At 42.5% G+C, this 18,910-nt stretch overlaps 1 protein-coding gene across 1 annotated transcript in view; it reads right to left on the reverse strand.

Annotated features, from left to right (window-relative positions):
• Positions 1-18,910, reverse strand: part of epha8 (eph receptor A8) — a 102,322-nt gene that overhangs the window by 30,240 nt on the left and 53,172 nt on the right. The window contains 3 exon segments of the mRNA XM_070444838.1: positions 2,356-2,671; positions 3,409-3,558; positions 6,817-7,014. Of these exon segments, the coding sequence (XP_070300939.1) occupies positions 2,356-2,671; positions 3,409-3,558; positions 6,817-7,014 (664 nt within the window).

Genomic DNA, 18,910 nt, shown 5'->3' on the forward strand with positions numbered 1-18,910 from the left:
ATCTTACATTTGGACTCATCAGACCAAAGGACAGATATCCACTGGTCTAATGTCCATTGCCCGTGTTTCTTGGCTCAGGCATGACTCTTCTTCTTATTGGTGTCCTTTAGTGGTGGTTTCTTTGCAGCAATTTGACCATGAGGGCCTGATTCACGCAGTCTCCTCTGAACAGTTGATGTTGAGATGTGTCTGTTTCTTGAACTCAGCATTTCATTGGGCTGCAATTTCTGAGGCTGATAACTCTAATGAACTTATCTTCTGCAGCAGAGGTAACTCTGGATCTTCCTTTCCTGTGGCGGTCCTCATGAGAGCCAGTTTCATCATAGCGCTTGATGGTTTTTGCGACTGCACTTGAAGAAACTTTCAAAGTTTCATGACCTTCAATATCTTAAAGTAATGATGACTGTCATTTCTCTTTGCTTATTTGAGCTGTTCTTGAGATATATGGACTTGGTCTTTTACCAAATAGGGCTATCTTCTGTTTACCACGCCTACCTTGTCACAACACAACTGATTGGCTTGAGGATGCCCTGCCCATTACTGTCCCAGACTTGTACACATTGACAGAGATTGTTTCAATTTCCTTAATGTATAGTTTTCTGAGTTTCCACCCTGGGCCAATACCCTCTCTCTTGAAATACTCTTGATACTGTGCCATGCAGGGGATGGTCTTGTGTGGAAAATGAAGTTGCTTACATTCCCTCTTTGTAGCAGTCTGCAAATATAGGGTTCTCTACATCTGCTCTCTCTCTCTCTCTCTCTCTCTCTTCTCTCTCTCTCTCTCTCTCTCTCTCTCTCTCTCTCTCTCTCTCTCTCTCTCTCTCTCTCTCAATCGGCTGTCAGCGTGCTCCGCGTCTGACTACAATATCCGACATTTGTCCAGGGGAGGGATAAACGTCAAATTTTGACAGTTAAGTTGATGCGTTAATTCCGAATGGTTAAGGTTTGGGACAAGGTTAAAATGAAGGGATGCAAAATGAGTGCCTAGAACTGGAATTGAACACGCAGCCCTCGGGGTCAGAGCTCAAAGTGTACGCCCATCTGCCATCTCCGTCACAAAGCCCTAGCAACCGCAACCCTACTTGATGGTAATAGCTGCTCAATGTTTCCCCTTGCGGCTGGTTTTGAAGGTATCTCCTGACGTCCTGGACCTGAAAGACGTTGATTATCGTCTTGGATTTCGAGCGACCTGGCTGGTCTCGTCTCGTGTCCTGGGATGTGCGTGACTGAGAGAGGTGAATTAGCACAGTGACCCAGTTAGGTCACAGAGAGAAGAGTCCTCTGCACACACAAATGCAGCACACACGCACAGCAGCACACACGCTTGTGCGCACACACACACACATACACATGTCAGCCCACTACTACAGCTACTGCAGCTACCACAAGGACTAGGCACTATTGTAATGCTATATGTTTATGTCTTGACTATACACAAATGGAGAGATTCACGAGACAAGCATCTAAAACATAAACTAAAACATTTTCTAGCTGACTGCTTTTCTGCATACATATTGATCTGAGTGCTAATGGGAGCCGCCAACTAATTATGGAAAGCGTGAGTGTCTACCCGCCGCAACACACACAAACACATAAGTTCCCTTCATCTCTCTGGTGTGTTTGTGGTGTGTGCCAAGAGCCGTCTATGCCTTTGCTCCCAGGAGAGTGTGTTTCCTTCAGGGCGTAAACAGGTATGTAGATGAGAGAAGATGTGTGTGTGTGTGTGTGTGTGTGTGTGTGTGTGTGTGTGTGTGTGTGTGTGTGTGTGTGTGTGTGGTGTGTGTGTGTGTGTGTGTGTGTGTGTGTGTGGTGTGTTGTGTGTGTGTGTGTGTGTGTGTGTGTGTGTGTGTGTGTGTGTGTGTGTGTGGTTGTGTGTGTGTGAGAGAACAGAGACAGGTGAACCAGTGTTCCGTACCTCATTCGCCTCGTTTGGCACATTTAGCTGACGGAATGCTTCTAATGTTTAATTATCCAGGGGAAGTGATTAATAGTTTTTAATTACCGTAACCCTGTTCACCTAAAATATACACTGGTCTCTAAATGAGGTCAGTCCATCAGAGAAAATAAACAACACAAAAATTAAAAAGAGTCAAGAAAATAAAAAAAGACGATTTTTTTCCCATGACTCACCACAGCTTATCATCTTAAAAGTAGTCAGGACTTGAGCTATTCAACCAAACCATCCATCAACTCAACCACACAAAACACACAGAAAACATCCAAGGCTGAAAATTGACCACAAATGCACAGATTGAGCACAGGTAGGGCAAAGTATAGATAAAGTAATGCACTACAGTAACATAATGTAAAACAAGGTAGTCTAACACAACATCAGTGACCCAGAGTGTGACTCACCGATGCAGGACTCCCTGTGCTCCTCGAACCCTGCACTGCAGACACACCTCCCGATGGGCACCAGCCACTCCCCCTCGGCGCTGCAGTACATCTTGGGCGTGTCTCTCTCCTCGGCGTGGTCCACACACTGACCCCTGACCTCCACCAGGGAGGAGGAGTCAGCGCCCGTCACCACGTCAGTGAACACGGCCAGGTTGCGGCCCACGCCCGAGCAGCGCTTGTAGTACACCCTCACAGAGGTCAGGGCGATGCACGCCCCGATGTCCTGGAAGGCCAGGTAGAAGCCTCGTCTAGTGAGGGGGCCCACACCTCGAACCTGGAGGAGAAGGAGAGGACATTACCTCTCAATGATTCATCAAMAATTATGTAAAAGTGGGAGCAAAGTAAAATGTGGCACTGTGAAAGGCATGAGATCAGGTGAAGACAACTACTTTCAGCACCATGGAGAGCTCCACTCACTTTAGCACCATGCTGGCTAAGATGTAGAAATCAACTGCTCACTCAAAACAAGTCATTTTCCAAGTCTATATCAACTAACATAATTTTGCACTTTGATTTCTTTTTTTWAAATATTTTTTTGTTTGTTGGTATTTTACCCCCTTATTTGTGATATTCAATAACGATCTTGTCTCATTGCTGCAACTTCCCAATGGGCTCAGGAGACGCGAAGGACGAGTCATGCGTCTTCCGAAACATGACCTGCCAAACCAGGCTTCTTAACACCTCCCACTTAACCTGGAAGCCAGCTGGACCAATGTGTTGGAGGAAACACCGTCCAACTGACGACCAAAGTCAGCGTGCAGGCACCCGGCCCGCCACAAGGAGTCGCTAGAGCGCAATGAGCCAAGTAAAGCCCCCTCGGCCAAACCCTCCCCTAACCCGGATGACGCTGGGCCAATTGTCGCCCTATGGGACTCCCGGTCACGGGCGGTTGTGATACAGCCTGGGATCAAACCCAGGTCTGTAGTGACGCCTCTAGCACTGCGATGCAGTGCATTAGACGGCTGTGCCACTCGGGAGGCCTGCACTTTGGTTTCTAATAAGTGAGCGAACCTCAGTGTTGAGTTTGAGTCTCCTGACTCCCAGGTCCACTCCAGTGAAGCTCTCATCAGCAGCGATGGTGTCGATCTTGGTGAACTGGGTCTCTTTTATGGCCGTGCCCACCGCTCGGTCTGACTCATAGTAGTACAGGTTAAATGTCTCCTGTTAATCAGATAACAGATCACATGCACAGAGTTGTTTACAGGTTTACTGGGAGAAGAGACATCAAATTGTCAATGATGAGGAAATAAAGGACTGCACTCCTGAAAGGTTATTTAATAAAATAAATCTGTTTCTCTTCTTTGATGAGACATATAGAAATGACCAAGCCAACAAGTTGCGTTTTAGGTGTCAAGGTCTAAATCAGGGATCATCACTTAGATTCAGCCTCGGGCCGAATTTTTTCTTGAGTGGATGGTCAGGGATCCAGAACATAATTAAGCAACAAGGCCTGGGGGTGTGGTATATGGCCAATATACCACAGCTAAGGGCTGTTCATATGCACAATGCAACATGGAGTGCCTGGATACAGCCCTCAGCTGTGRATATTGGCCATACACCACAAACCCCCAAGKTGCCTTATTGCTATTATAAACTGGTTACCAACTTAATTAGAACATTTGTTTTTTCATACCTGTGGAATACGATCTGATATACCACGGCTTTCAGACAATCAGCATTCAGGGTTCGAACCACCCAGTTTATAATTACAAATAATTTGTTGACTGCACAGGAATTTGTAGAGACAAGGGAAACTGTTGCTCATAAAACCCCAGCAACGTTGCAGTTCTTGACACACTCAAACCCTGTGAGCCTGGCACCTACTACCATACCCCGTTCAAAAGCAATTAAATATTTTGTCTTGCCCATTTACCCTCTTAACAGCACACATACACAATCCATGTCTCAATTGTCTCAAGTGTTAAAAATCCTTCTTTGACCTCCTCCCTTTCATCGACACCAGGTATTCCCAAACCAGGGGTACGCGCAATGCCGTCGGGGGTACGCCAAATTTTTTTTTTTTACATTTTTCTTCACATTTTCAGACAGTACATTTATATTTTCCAACAGAGCTATACATTTGGGTGGTTTTCTCGCCTGATTCGCCTCATTTCACTGCCAACAATATAATTAAACCATCTAGTGTTCAGCGAAATAACAACACAATGTCAAATACAGGTAGCCTAGTCAAAAAATGTAACATCCAATTACATTACCTTACTCTCTTGCAGGAAAACTTCACTCTTTACCATACCAATTTGAAAAATAAGCCACGGGAGTTTTTTGAGCATGAATAAAGACGACTTTCGAGTAGTAAGACATGTAGAAAAGCAACAGATACCATTAATAAGAAGGGGCTAGAAGCAACTTATATGGTGAGCTACCGAGTGGCTAGAACAGGCAAGCCCCATACTATTGTGGAGGACTTAATTATTCATGCTGCCATGGATATGGCTGGGACAATGCTGGGGGAAAAGGCCCAAAAAACTATACAGACAATTCCTTCATCAAACAACACTGTTTCACGACGCATCAGTGACATGGCAGGAGATGTTTTGAAACAATTACTGCTTCGCATACAAGCCAGTGAATTCAATGCGTTACAGCTGGATGAGTCAACAGACGTGGCGGGCCTGGAACAGCTCCTGGTATATGTCTGTTACGTTTATGGGGGGTCAATTAARGAAGACATCCTCTTCTGCAAACCACTGGAAACCAAGACAACAGGAGAGGATTTTTTAAAGTACTGGACAGCTTTGTGTCATCAAATGGACTTTGGTGGTCAAGATGTGTTGGTATCTGTACTGATGTCACAAAAGCCATGACAGGGAGAAATAGTGGAGTGGTTACGCGCGTGCAAGCAGTTGCTCCYGACGCCTCTTGGGTACACTGCAGCATCCACCGAGAGGCTCTTGCTGCCAAGGGAATGCCTGACAGCTTGAAAGACGTTTTGGACACTGCAGTGAAACTGGTTAACTTTGTTAAAGCAAGGCCCCTGGACTCTTGTGTATTTTCTGCACTATGCAATGATATGGGCAGCGACGTTTTTTKGAATTGATAGACGAGCTTAAAGTTTTCTTAACTGACCATCCTCTTCACTTGTCTGACTGCTTGTATGATGATGAGTTTCTCACACGACTGGTTTATCTGGGTGGTGTTTTTTCTCGCCTGAAGGATATATGATTACAGGGACTCTCTGCAAATATATTCAATGTGCAGGACAAAATTAAGACTATGATTAAGAAGTTGGAGCTCTTCTCTGTCTGCATTGACAAGGACAACACATAGGTCTTTCCATCATTGTATGATATTTAGTGTGCAAATGAACTCAAGCTTACGGACAATGTCAAAAGTGATATGGTGAAGCACCTGAGTGATCTGGGTGCGCAATTACGCATGTACTTTCCCAAAGCGGACGACACAAACAACTGGATTCGTTATCCCTTTCCTGCCCTGCCTCTAGTCCACTAACCGATATCTGAACAAGAGGTCCTCATCGAAATTGCAACAAGCGGTTCTGTGAAAATTGAATTTAATCAGAAGCCACTGCTAGATTTCTGGATAGCGCTGCGCTCAGAGTATCTTGCCTTGGCAAATTGCGCTGTTAAGACACTGATGCCCTTTGCCACCACATACCTATATGAGAGTGGATTCTCGGCCCTCACTAGCATAACAACTAAACACAGGCACAGACTGTGTGTGGAAAATGATTTAAGACAGACTCTCTCCAATACAACCCAACATTGCAGAGTTATGTGCATCCTTTCAAGCACACCCTTCTCATTAACCTGTGGTGAGTTATTCACAATTTCTGATGAACAAATAAGGTTTTATATGTAAGATGGCTAAATAAAGAGCAAAATTATTGATTATTATTATATTATTATTTGTGCCCTAGTCCTATAAGAGCTCTTTGTCACTTCCCACGAGCCGGGTTGTGACAAAAACTCACACTCATTCTTATGTTTAATAAATGTATTGTATAGTGTGTGTGTGGCAGGCTTACAATGATGGTAAAAAACAACATTTGAGAGTGAGCTGACCCTGGTACGCAGCTGGAGGTTGAACGTTTGAAGGAGTACGGGACTATAAAAGTTTGGGAACTRCTGATCTGCACTGATGGAAGTGGATTTAACAGGTGACATCAATAAGGGATTCACCTGGACAGTCTATGTCATGGAAAGAGCAGGTGTTCTTAATGTTTTGTATACTCAGTGTAGATCTCTCTATTATGTGAGGGAATACTTTGGAACATACAGTATTTCCAACATTAAAATCACTTGGWGCTGATTTGCTGGTGTTTTTACAATCTTAATGTCCAACAATAAAAATAAATAAATTGGGGAAGTTGGTGAACCCTTGTCTAAATCTTCTCCCCCTCTGTCACCTGTCTTACTCTTTCCCCCCTCCATCTTGTACCTTGCAGGTTCCCAGGACTCCAGGCATGCTGTTACAGTCCCGGAGGGTGAACTTGACCTCAATGTAGATCCTCCTGGCTCCGTCACGAGCGATCCAGCCTGTCCTCAGCCAGTTGTTCTGACTGGGACTCATCACGTTACACACCTGGTACGTGTGGATGGGGCTGAAATACTCATCCATCTCATTGATGGAATCCCACTGCAGGAAGAGGAGAGGAAGATGCAGGAGGGAGAAAGAGGGGTGAGGGGTTAAGAGAAAATGTTAGACAAGAAGGGAGAGGGAAACAGTCCTGTTCAATCTAATGTAGAGAATACCCACACTCCATTTTCTGTGTAAGTAGTTACTAAAATATATTTAGATTGACTTGTTTTCTCAGAAAAAAAAATATATTCATGACTTATTCCAGAAAACTTGTATAAAGCAGTGCAGGMTGAGTAGCATCATAGGATGAACAGCCATGTCAGTCAGGCAGATCTGCTACAGTAACAGCATGGTTACGCTTACATCCACAGCTCCCAGTAATAGCATCAGTCAGAAACACACTGTGTCTGTGACAGTGTTGTTTGTGTTGTAATATGGAGACAGACATCTATACAACGAGCATATCAATTGCATATCAGCTCTAAGTGACTATTTCCGTAACGAGCGGACACTCTGTGTTTGATACACAACAACATTCCCTCTCTAAAAGCCGGATGTTCCACTGTATATCTGCAGCAATGCATCAATGCCTTCTCTCAGTATGCGTTATATGTAAAGATTGTTATGGGCTCCCGAGTGGCGCAGCGGTCTAAGGCACTGCATCTCAGTGCAAGAGGCGACACTATAGTCCCTGATTCGAATCCAGGCGTAATCACATCCGGCCGTGATTGGTCCCATAGTGCGGTGCACTATTGGTCCAGCGTTGTCCAGATTTGGCTGGGGTAGGCCGTCATTGTGAATAAGAATTTGTTCTTAACTGACTTACCTAGTTAAATAAAAAAAATTGATAAATGTGTTATGATYAGCCTAGCTGTCTAGAGTAGCTACAAGTCGTGACAGAGAGGTCTTCATCCACACACCTGTAGATTACTGTAATGACACCTAGATAGGGGTGTATAGGCTTTCTGCTGCCAATGAACTCATAACCCCTGGTATTCGTGCGTGCCTGCCTYTATCCAGATGTGACCAGGAATAGTAGACTGGTAACAATTAAGTACCTTACTGTGATTGTTTTCAATTAAAATTGTAAAACATTAACAAAAATAGGTTCTTAGCAAAGAGCAATTTCTCAAGCAAGAATTTTGCTAGGGCTGTCTGGGAGTGGTCTAAGTGAGGAGGGGAAAACTGAAAATGAGCTGTCATTGGCAGAGAGATTTAGAACTCAATCYTATTGGTTTATTATCTCATTTATCGCCTGGTTATGGCACCAGGCAGGCCAAAACTCCATCTCACCAGAACATGCTGAAATTTCAGGCAGTCTTTTCACACAGGTCCTATACTAAAAAGGTATTATCATAATTTTCGCAATTTCACAGCATTATTCTAACGTCATAATGTGGAAATATATATAAAACACAGGCAAATCATGTTTTTGACTGTAGTGGGCCTTTAAGGTTGCCTCCAGATAACATATATACAACTGCAGCATGGGTTCAAATCCAGCTCACTGCTATTTCAGCACATGAAGAGCGGGACTGCCCCACACTGCTGCTACTAAACACATACGCAACCACGAACACACACAGTGCTACAGACAAAGTACTATTCCAAGTCCGCATTCAAAAGTAGGCCTGTTCCTACTTCAAAACATTCAAGAGATGTAGATGTAGAACCCAGGTCAAACAGAGTAATTGACAATGAGGTTGGGAGGTGGTTTTTGTCCTATTTGATAGAATTCCTCAACGGTTAGCAAAAATGATTGTTTTCATGTTACAGTTTGAGAATCTAGAGAGTCTAGAGAATAAAAGAGAGAGGGAGAGAGAGAGTGAGAAAGAGAGAGAGAGGGAGAGAGAGAGTGAGAAAGAGAGAGAGAGGGAGAGAGAGAAAGAGAGAGAGAGTGTGCATGCGTGTGTGTCCATCCCTGGGGCTTAGAGGGTTCCTCCCGAGCTGAATGCATTATGTGAGTGTCTGAGTAATTGAAAGGGAAAGAGTTGACCTGGGCAGAGCTTTTGGCCGGAGTCAAATGAACTTGGCTCCAGCTAAGAAGACTGGTCTTCCCAAAGAGATCCACCACCTCCCTCCTCACCCCTCCTCCCCCGAGGCAGCACCACAGAGAAATCAATGCAGTAATTAAGATCTTGGAAGTCTCACCCGTCTCACCCCTTTCACCCCCTCCTCCCCTCATCTTATCTGCTAAATTAAAATCGTCCTTGAACTCATGAAGCCCTGCTCTAATTAGCCGATCTAGGACCTCTCTATCTCTCTCATTATCCCTTCTTCCCATTAACATCTTCTTTCACACTCTTCTTTACTTGGGAAATGCATATTTCTGCTGGAGAGAACTTGGAGCAGAAGGGTGTTTTCACATAATGAATCAGACACACCTGGGGCGGTTCCTTGGCACGTTTGTGACAATTTGAGAACAGGTGATGTGAATAGATTATGAGCCGTATGGGATAAATGAGAAGGCAATATGTTGTGACAGTAGGATAAAGGGTTAAAGAGACTGGCTGCTGTCAGCTCTACTGAGTGTTCCATGGACTGTTTGTTTGCCTAAGTAACAGGGAGATTAGATGACTATCGCCACGACAAAACATATATAAACGGACACAGAGACGAGTGGTGCTGGGTTTTTGAGAGAGAGAGAACATTTCCTGCCTGCCAACCCAGACAATTTCCCATCAGGATACATCAGATGTGGCAGCCACAGACAACACACTTGTCCCACTCTCTCTCTCTCTCTCACACACACACACACACACACACAACAACACACCACCACAGGCAGACAACACACACCACACACCACACACACACACCACACACACACACACACACACACACACACACACACACACACACACACACACACACACACACACACACACACACACAACACAGACAGACAGACAGACAGACAGACAGACAGACAGACAGACAGAACAGACCAGACAGACAGACAGACAGACAGACAGACAGACAAGACAGACAGACAGACAGACAGACAGACAGACAGACAGACAGACAGACAGACAGACACAGACAGACAGACAGACAGACAGACAGACAGACAGACAGACAGACAGACACTGTCAGCTCACTAAATTACTTTTGTTGACACTAACATTGTATCTATATTACACAACAACATCAACAATGTGCTTGTGTTTCAATAAAGATTAAGCCGGGTGCACCAGATCACCAGACAATACAGTAACAATGTAATAAACCAACATAGAACCACAGACACACAGTACATGTATAACCACATAGAACCACAGACACACAGTACCATGTATAACCACATAGAACCACAGACATACAGTACATGTATAACCACATAGAACCACAGACATACAGTACATGTATAACCACATAGAACCACAGACATACAGTACATGTAAACCACATAGACCCACAGACATACAGTAACATCACTGTATAACCACATAGAACCACAGACATACAGTACATGTATAACCACATAGAACCACAAGACATACAGTACATGTATAACCACATAGATCCACAGACATACAGTACATGTATAACCACATAGAACCACAGACATACAGTACATGTATAACCACATAGAACCACAGACATACAGTACATGTAAACCACATAGACCACAGACATACAGTACATGTATAACCACAATAGAACCACAGACATACAGTACATGTATAACCACATAGAACCACAGACATCACAGTACATGTATAACCACAATAGAAGCACAGACATACAGTACATGTATAACCACATAGAACCACAGACACATACAGTACATGTATAACACATAGAACCACAGACAACAGTACATGTATAACCACATAGAACCACAGACATACAGTACATGTATAACCACATAGAACCACAGACATACAGTACATGATATACACCACTAGAACCACGACATACAGTACATGTATAACCACATAGACCACAGACATACAGTACATGTAATAACCACATGAACACCAGACATACAGTAATCTGTATACACACATAGAACCACAGACATACAGTACATGTATAAACCACATAGAACCAACAGACATACAGTACATGTATAACCACAATGAACCACAGACATAACAGTACATGTATAACCACATAGAACCACAGACATACAGTACATGTATAACCACTAATGAACCACAGACATACAGTACATGTATACCACATAGAACACAGACATACAGTACATGTATAACCGACCATAGAACCACAGAACATAACAGTAACATGTATAACCACATAGAACCACAGACATACAGTACATGTATAACCACTAGAACCACAGACATACAGTACATCGTATACCCACTAGAACAACAGACATACAGTACATGTATAACCACAATGAACCACAGACATACAGTACATGTATAACCACATAGAACCACAGAACATACAGTACATGTATAACCACATAGACCACAGACATACAGTAACTGTATAACACAATAGACCACAGACATACAGTACATGTTAACCACATAGAACCACAGACATACAGTACATGTATAACCACATAGAACAACAGACATACAGTACATGTATAACCACATAATACCACAACATACAGTACATGTATAACACATAGAACACACGACATAAGTAACACATACATAAGAACCACCAGACATACAGTACATGTATAACCACATAGAACCACAGACATACAGTACATGTATAACCCCATAGAACCACAGACATACAGTACATGTATAACCACATAGAACCACAGACATACAGTACATGTATAACCACAATAGAACCACAGACATACAGTACATGTATAACACATAGAAACCACAGACATACAGTACATGTATAACCACATAGAACCACAGACATACAGTACATGTATAACCACATAGAACCCACAGACATACAGTACAGGTATAACACATAGAACCACAGACATACAGTACATGTATAACCAACATAGAACCACAGACATACAGTACATGTATAACCACATAGAACCACAGACATACAGTACATGTATAACCACATAGAACCACAGACATACAGTACATGTATAACCACATAGAACCACAGACATACAGTACATGTATAACCACATAGAACCACAGACATACAGGTACATGTATAACCACATAAGAACCACAGACATACAGTACATGTATAACCACATAGAAACCACAGACATACAGTACATGTATAAACCACATAGAACCACAGACATACAGTACATGTATAACCACATAGACCACAGACATACAGTACATGTATAACCACATAGAACCACAGACATACAGGTACATGTATAACCACATAGAACCACAGACATACAGTACATGTATAACCCATAGAACCACAGACATACAGTACATGTATAACCACATAGAACCACAGACATACAGTACATGTATAACCAACATAGAACCACAGACATACAGTACATGTATAAACCCATAGGAACCACACAAATAAGATACCAGACATGAAACCACAGAACCACAGACATACAGTACATGTATAACCACATAGATACCACAGACAAACAGTAATCATGTATAACCACATAGAACCACAGACATACAGTACATGTATAACCACATAGAACCACAGAACATACAGTACATGTATAACCACATAGAACCACAGACATACAGTACATGTTAACACCATAGAACCACAGACATACAGTACATGTAATAACCAGCATAGAACCACAGACATACAGTACATGTATAACCACATAGAACCACAGACATACAGTACATGTATAACCACATAGAACCACAGACATACAGTACATGTATAACCACATAGAACCACAGACATACAGTACATGTATAACCACATAGAACCACAGACATACAGTACATGTATAACCACATAGAACCACAGACATACAGTACAATGTATACCACACTAGAACCACAGACATACAGTACATGTATAACCACATAGAACCACAGACATACAGTACATGTATAACACATAGACCACAGAACATACAACACAGACATACAGTAATGTATAACCACATAGAACCACAGACATACCAGTACATGTATAACCACATAGAACCACAGACATACAGTACATGTATAACCACATAGAACCACAGACATACAGTACATGTATAACCACATAGAACCACAGACATACAGTACATGTATAACCCATAGAACCACAGACATACAGTACATGTATAACCACATAGACCACAGGACATACGTACATGTATAACACATAGAAACACAGACATACAGTACATGTATAACCACATAGAATCCACAGACATACAGTAATGTATAACCACATAGAACCCACAGACATAACAGTACAATGTATATACCACATAGAACACAAGACATACAGTACATGTATAATCCACATAGAACCACAGACCCACTACAGCTACATGTATAACCACATAGAACCACAGACATACAGTACATGTATAACCACATAGAACCACGGACATACAGTACATGTATAACCACATAGAACCACAGACATACAGTACATGTATAATCCACATAGAACCACAGGCGATATTTTGAAGGAATTATTACACTTCTGATCTATAATCATAATATCTCTGATTCATCCTTCTTCTTTTTCTGCCTTGGATTGTATTCTTTCATGCCTTTGTTTTATTCCAAGTCATTTAGCATTTCCATTTAAGCGAAAGAATCCCTTTAAGCACAAAGAGCTAGGCTTGTGCTGTCTAAGTGACTGAGAGGAGGAGATGAGCGGTAACAAATGCAACACAAAGGCACTGTGATCAGATCTAATACTGAGAAACACTATATCTGTCCATCTGCCTGGCAGAACAGCAGTACTGGTATAGATACACAGTACAGTATGTACCAAGGAGAGTGAGAGAGAAAGAARGAGAAAGAGAATTAGAGAGAGAAAAAACCTACACAGATTGTCAGAAAGAGTGAGGACCCAGTCTAAAGAGACTGATCACCTACACAGTGAGAGCGAGTGAGTACCTACCCATAGTGAGAGAAAAGGATTACAGGAAGTGAATAGTATGAGAGTGAATAACTACAGATTGTCAGAAGGACAATGAGCACCTACCAATGCCTTCAGAAAGTATTCACACCTCTTGACCTACAGCCTCAAAACATGTTTTTAGAAATGTTTGCTAATTTATTGAAATAGAAATACAGAAATATCTAATTTACGTAAGTATTCACACCCATTCCTGAATTGTGCAACATTTGCCCATTATATAAAAAAAAGCTCTGTCAAATTGGTTATTGATTATTGCTAGACAACCATTTTCAGGTCTTGCCATAGATTTTCAAGTAGATTTAAGTCAAAACTGTAACTCGGCCACTCAGGAATGTTCACCGTCTTCTTGGTGAGCAACTCCAGTGTAGATTTGGCCTTGTGTTTTAGGTTATTGTCCTGCTGAAAGGAGAATTGATCTCCCAGTGTTTGGTGGAAAGCAGAATGAACCAGGTTTTCCTCTGGGATTTTGCCTGTGCTTAGAGAGTGATACTCAGTGATGTGTTGTGTTGGATTTGCTCCAAACATAACACTTTCTATTCAGGACAAAAAGCATTACTTTAGTTGCTTGTTGCAAACAGGATGTATATTTTGGAATATTTTTATTCTGTACAGGTTTCCTTCTTTTCACTCTGTCATTTAGGTTAGTATTGTGGAGTAACGACACTGATGTTGATCCTTCCTCAGTTTTCTCCTATCACAGACCTCAAACTCTGTAAGTGTTTTAAAGTCACTATTGGCCTCATGGTGAAATCCCTGAGCGGTTTCCATCCTCTCTGGCAACTGAGTTATGAAGGACGCCTGTATATTTGTAGTTTTGGGGTGTATTGATACACCACCCAAAGTGTAATTAATAACTTCACCATGCTCAAAGGGATTTTCAATGTCTGATTTTTGTTGTTGTTCTACCTATAGGTGCCCTTCTTTGTGAGGCATTAGAAAACCTCCGGTCTTTGTGGTTGGATTTGTGTTTGAAGTTCACTGCCCGACCGAGGGACCTTACAGAGTATTGTATAAGATGCGGTAGTCATTCAAAATCATGTTAAACACTATCATTGCACACAGAGACTCCATACAACTTATTATGTGTCTTGTTAACAATTGTTTTACTCCTGAACTTATTTAGTCTTGCCATAACAAAGGGGTTGAATACTTATTGACTCCAGACATTTCAGCTATTCATTTAAAATTAATTTGTAAAAATGTTGAACAACAGAATTCCACTTTGACATTATGGGGTATTGTATGTAGGCCAGTGACAAAAAAAATCTAAATTTAATCGATTTTAAATTCAGGCTGTACCACAACAAAATGTGGAAAGAGCCAAGGGGTGTGAGTACTTTCTAAAGACTGTACATACACCGTCAGAAAGAGAGTGAATATGGCACACTTTCAGGATGTCTATATAACATCCATTCCCAATCCCCTCGTAGCGGATGAGTCAGAAGTAGAGTCACATTTAGTACACTTGTCACCCAAAGACCAGCCCTAACAGTCAGAATCCTGCTCAGTGTCATCAAAGCTTCCACAGCCTTTTCTGAGTCGTCACATACGCTGCTGCTACTATTTGTTATTCCTAGTTATATGTACTGTACATATCTACTTCAATTACCTCGTACCACTGCACATCGACTCGGTACTGGTACCCCGTGTATATTGCCAAGTTATCGTTACTCATTGTGTATTTATTATTACGTGTTTTACTTTTATATTATTTCTCCATTTTCTTTCTCTCTGCATTGTTGGGAAGGGCCCGTAAGTAAGCATTTCACAGTTAGTCTGCACCTGTTGTTTATGAAGCATGTGGTAAATAAAATGTATTTTATTTGAGTCTGCAGAAACACATATCACAGAGGATAGAAACCACAGAGAAAAATACTCTTTGCTCTTAGAGATTTAATTTCAGATTAGTGTGTAGCATGGAATAACCCTTTAAGTCAGTTAAAGAGAGAGGGATAGAAAGACAGAGAGAGACAGACTGACAGCGAGAGAAATGGTGAGGGAAAGAATGAAAGAGAGAATGAGCGGGAGAGGGAGAGAGAACAGGAAAATAAGAGAGGGAGGGGGAGAGAGAAAGTGAGAAAGGGAGAGAAAGATAGAGAGATGATGAAAGAGAGAGTGTCAGACAGCGAGAGAAGGAAAGGGGGATTGGGAAACAAAAGACAGAGGGAGCGAGCGAGAAAGAAGAAGTGGCAGATACAGTGCCTTCAGAAAGTATTCATACCCCTTGACTTATTTCACATTTTATTGTTACATCCTGAATTCAAAATGGATTAAATAGTTTTTTTTCTTCACCCATCTTAACACAATACCCCATAATGACAAAGTGAAATGTATTGAAAATGAAATATCTAATTTACATAAGTATTCACACCCCCTTTGCTACGACACTCCAAATTGAGTTCAGGTGGATCCAATTTCCTTTGATCATCCTTGATAGAAACATACCTGTCTCTATAAGGTCCCACAGTTGACAGTGCATGTCAGAGCAGAAACTATACCATGAAGTCCAAGGAACAGTCCGTAGATCTCCGAGACAGAAATGTGATGAGGCATACAGTACCAGTCAAAGAATGTGGACACACCTACAGCACTCGTTCAAGAGTTTTTCTTAACTTTACTATTTTCTACATTGTATAATAATAGTGAAGACATCAAACATATGAAATAACACGTACGGAATCATGTAGTAACCAAAAAAGTGTTGAACAAATTAAAATATATTTTAGATTCTTCAAAGTGGCCACCCTTTGCCTTGATGACAGCTTTGCACAGTCTTGGCATTCTCTATTCTATAGATATGGATACACTAATCTCTGTGTGGGCATGGTGATAGCGATAACATTAATTGCACAGGTCTAATATCAATGCGGTAGAAGGTGTAATGGTGTGACTGATATCCAGTTTCTTTGTGTGTGTGTGTGTGTGTGTGTGTGTGTGTGTGTGTGTGTGTGTGTGTGTGTGTGTGTGTGTGTGTGTGCGTGTGTGGTGTGTGGTGTGTGTGTGTGTGTGTGTGTGTGTGTGTGTGTGTGTGTGTTTCTTTAGATATAGATAAACTGATCTCAGCCTTAAAGCTCTCACGATCCAAGCCCATTTCAGAGAAACTCTCCATGCTCTATATGTCTATAAAAACAGGCCTGATGATTGATTGAAAACACTGTTTGTACTGTACACTGGTATTGACAATATTCAGGAAGTTATATGTTATCTATAATGGAAGGTCATGCTTCTCTTATGTGTTCCATTTTCTCCATTTTCCCTCTTCTCAGGTCTCTATCCCCTTTGTCGCTTTCGGCTCTCTCTCTTCTCTTTCTCAGCTAGTCCGAGTGTGTGTGTGTGGTGTGTGTGTGTGTGCGCGCGTGTGTCAGACCTGTGTTTTTGGCACGATCCATCTGTACTGTCCCATCAATCACACACTGTTTCAGGTAACAACTCCACCTGCTTCAGACCGTTGGGGGATTCTCTCTCTCTGTCTGTGTGTGAGTGTGGTGTGTGTGTGTGTGTGTTGTGTGTGTGTGTGTGTGTGTGTGTGTGTGTGTGTGTGTGTGTGTGTGTGTGTGTGTGTGTGTGTGTGTGTGTGTGTGTGTGTGTGTGTGTGTGTGTGTGTGTGTGTGTGTGAAGAAAGATACAAATAGCATGTGTGTGATGATATGACTGTGGGGGGTTCGTGGGTTTTTGACACTTGGGCAAATCATAATTTCTGCTTTGCGAGTTCATCACCCCCGCTCTTCACACAAACACACACACACAACACACCACACACACCACACACACACACACAACACACACACACACACACACACAACACACACACACCACACCACACCACCCACACACACACACACACACACACACACACGCACACACACACACACACACAACACCACACACACCCAACACACCACACACAACACACACACAGTCCTGTCAGTGGTATCGATCGCATCATGGGGCGGCCGGTGGATGAACCTGTCATGGCCGATAAGGAGTGGACAGCAAGATAATAAAGTATTCCTGCTCTGTCCTGATGGCTCCTGACATCTCTATATAGTATATGTGTGTGTTTGTGTGTGTGTGTGTGTGTGTGTGTGTGTGTGTGTGTGTGTGGTGTGTGTGTGTGTGTGTGTGTGTGTGTGTGGTGTGTGTGTGTGTGTGTGTGTTGTGTGTGTGTGTGTTGTGTGAGTTTTGCAGCTCTGCGGCTCCTGGGGCTGCCACGGCGTCCTCAGTGCAGCCTGACTAAATTGGATAGAAGGAGGCCCCCTGACGGGGAGGCGTAATACCTCATGATGTCATATAAATGAGCCGCAGACAGGGGGGAGAGCTAGGGGCGCTAATAAAGACCTCTCAATCTGTCACGCACACACACACACACACACACACACACACACCACACACCACACACACCACACACACACACACACACACACACACACACACACACACACACACACACACACACACACACCACACACACACACAACACACACCCACACACCACACCACAACAGGGCTAATCAGCAGTCTATTACAGCTTTGTCATATGTCCCATCGGTCAGTCCTGATAAAATCTATTTTAAGACCTTTCTCCTGTCAATCTAGATATTACGCCAGTCTTTTCCATGTACCTGATATCTACATTCTGAGGTTATCTATTTCTGTGCTCTTTCTACGGGTATGTAGCCTACCATACTGAACATCAACCATTCCTTCCCCTCTCTGCAGAAGTGTAAGATAGTGTTCACACATTGGCTGTTCTTACGCATTCTACGCTTCATGTTTCCTGGACACACAGTCAGCCACAAGCTTTGGAACGTTCCCCTCTTCCTCTATCTCTCCAGTGCTTACCTCTCCATCGCTCCCTCTCTCCTTCCTTCATCTCTGACTGGCGCTCACACACACATCGGTATGCTCTCTTTCCCCTCCTCTCTTTCTCTCTGTCTCT

Source organism: Salvelinus sp. IW2-2015, linkage group LG1 (genome assembly GCF_002910315.2).
Source record: "Salvelinus sp. IW2-2015 linkage group LG1, ASM291031v2, whole genome shotgun sequence".
In the NCBI taxonomy this organism is placed as follows: domain Eukaryota; kingdom Metazoa; phylum Chordata; class Actinopteri; order Salmoniformes; family Salmonidae; genus Salvelinus; species Salvelinus sp. IW2-2015.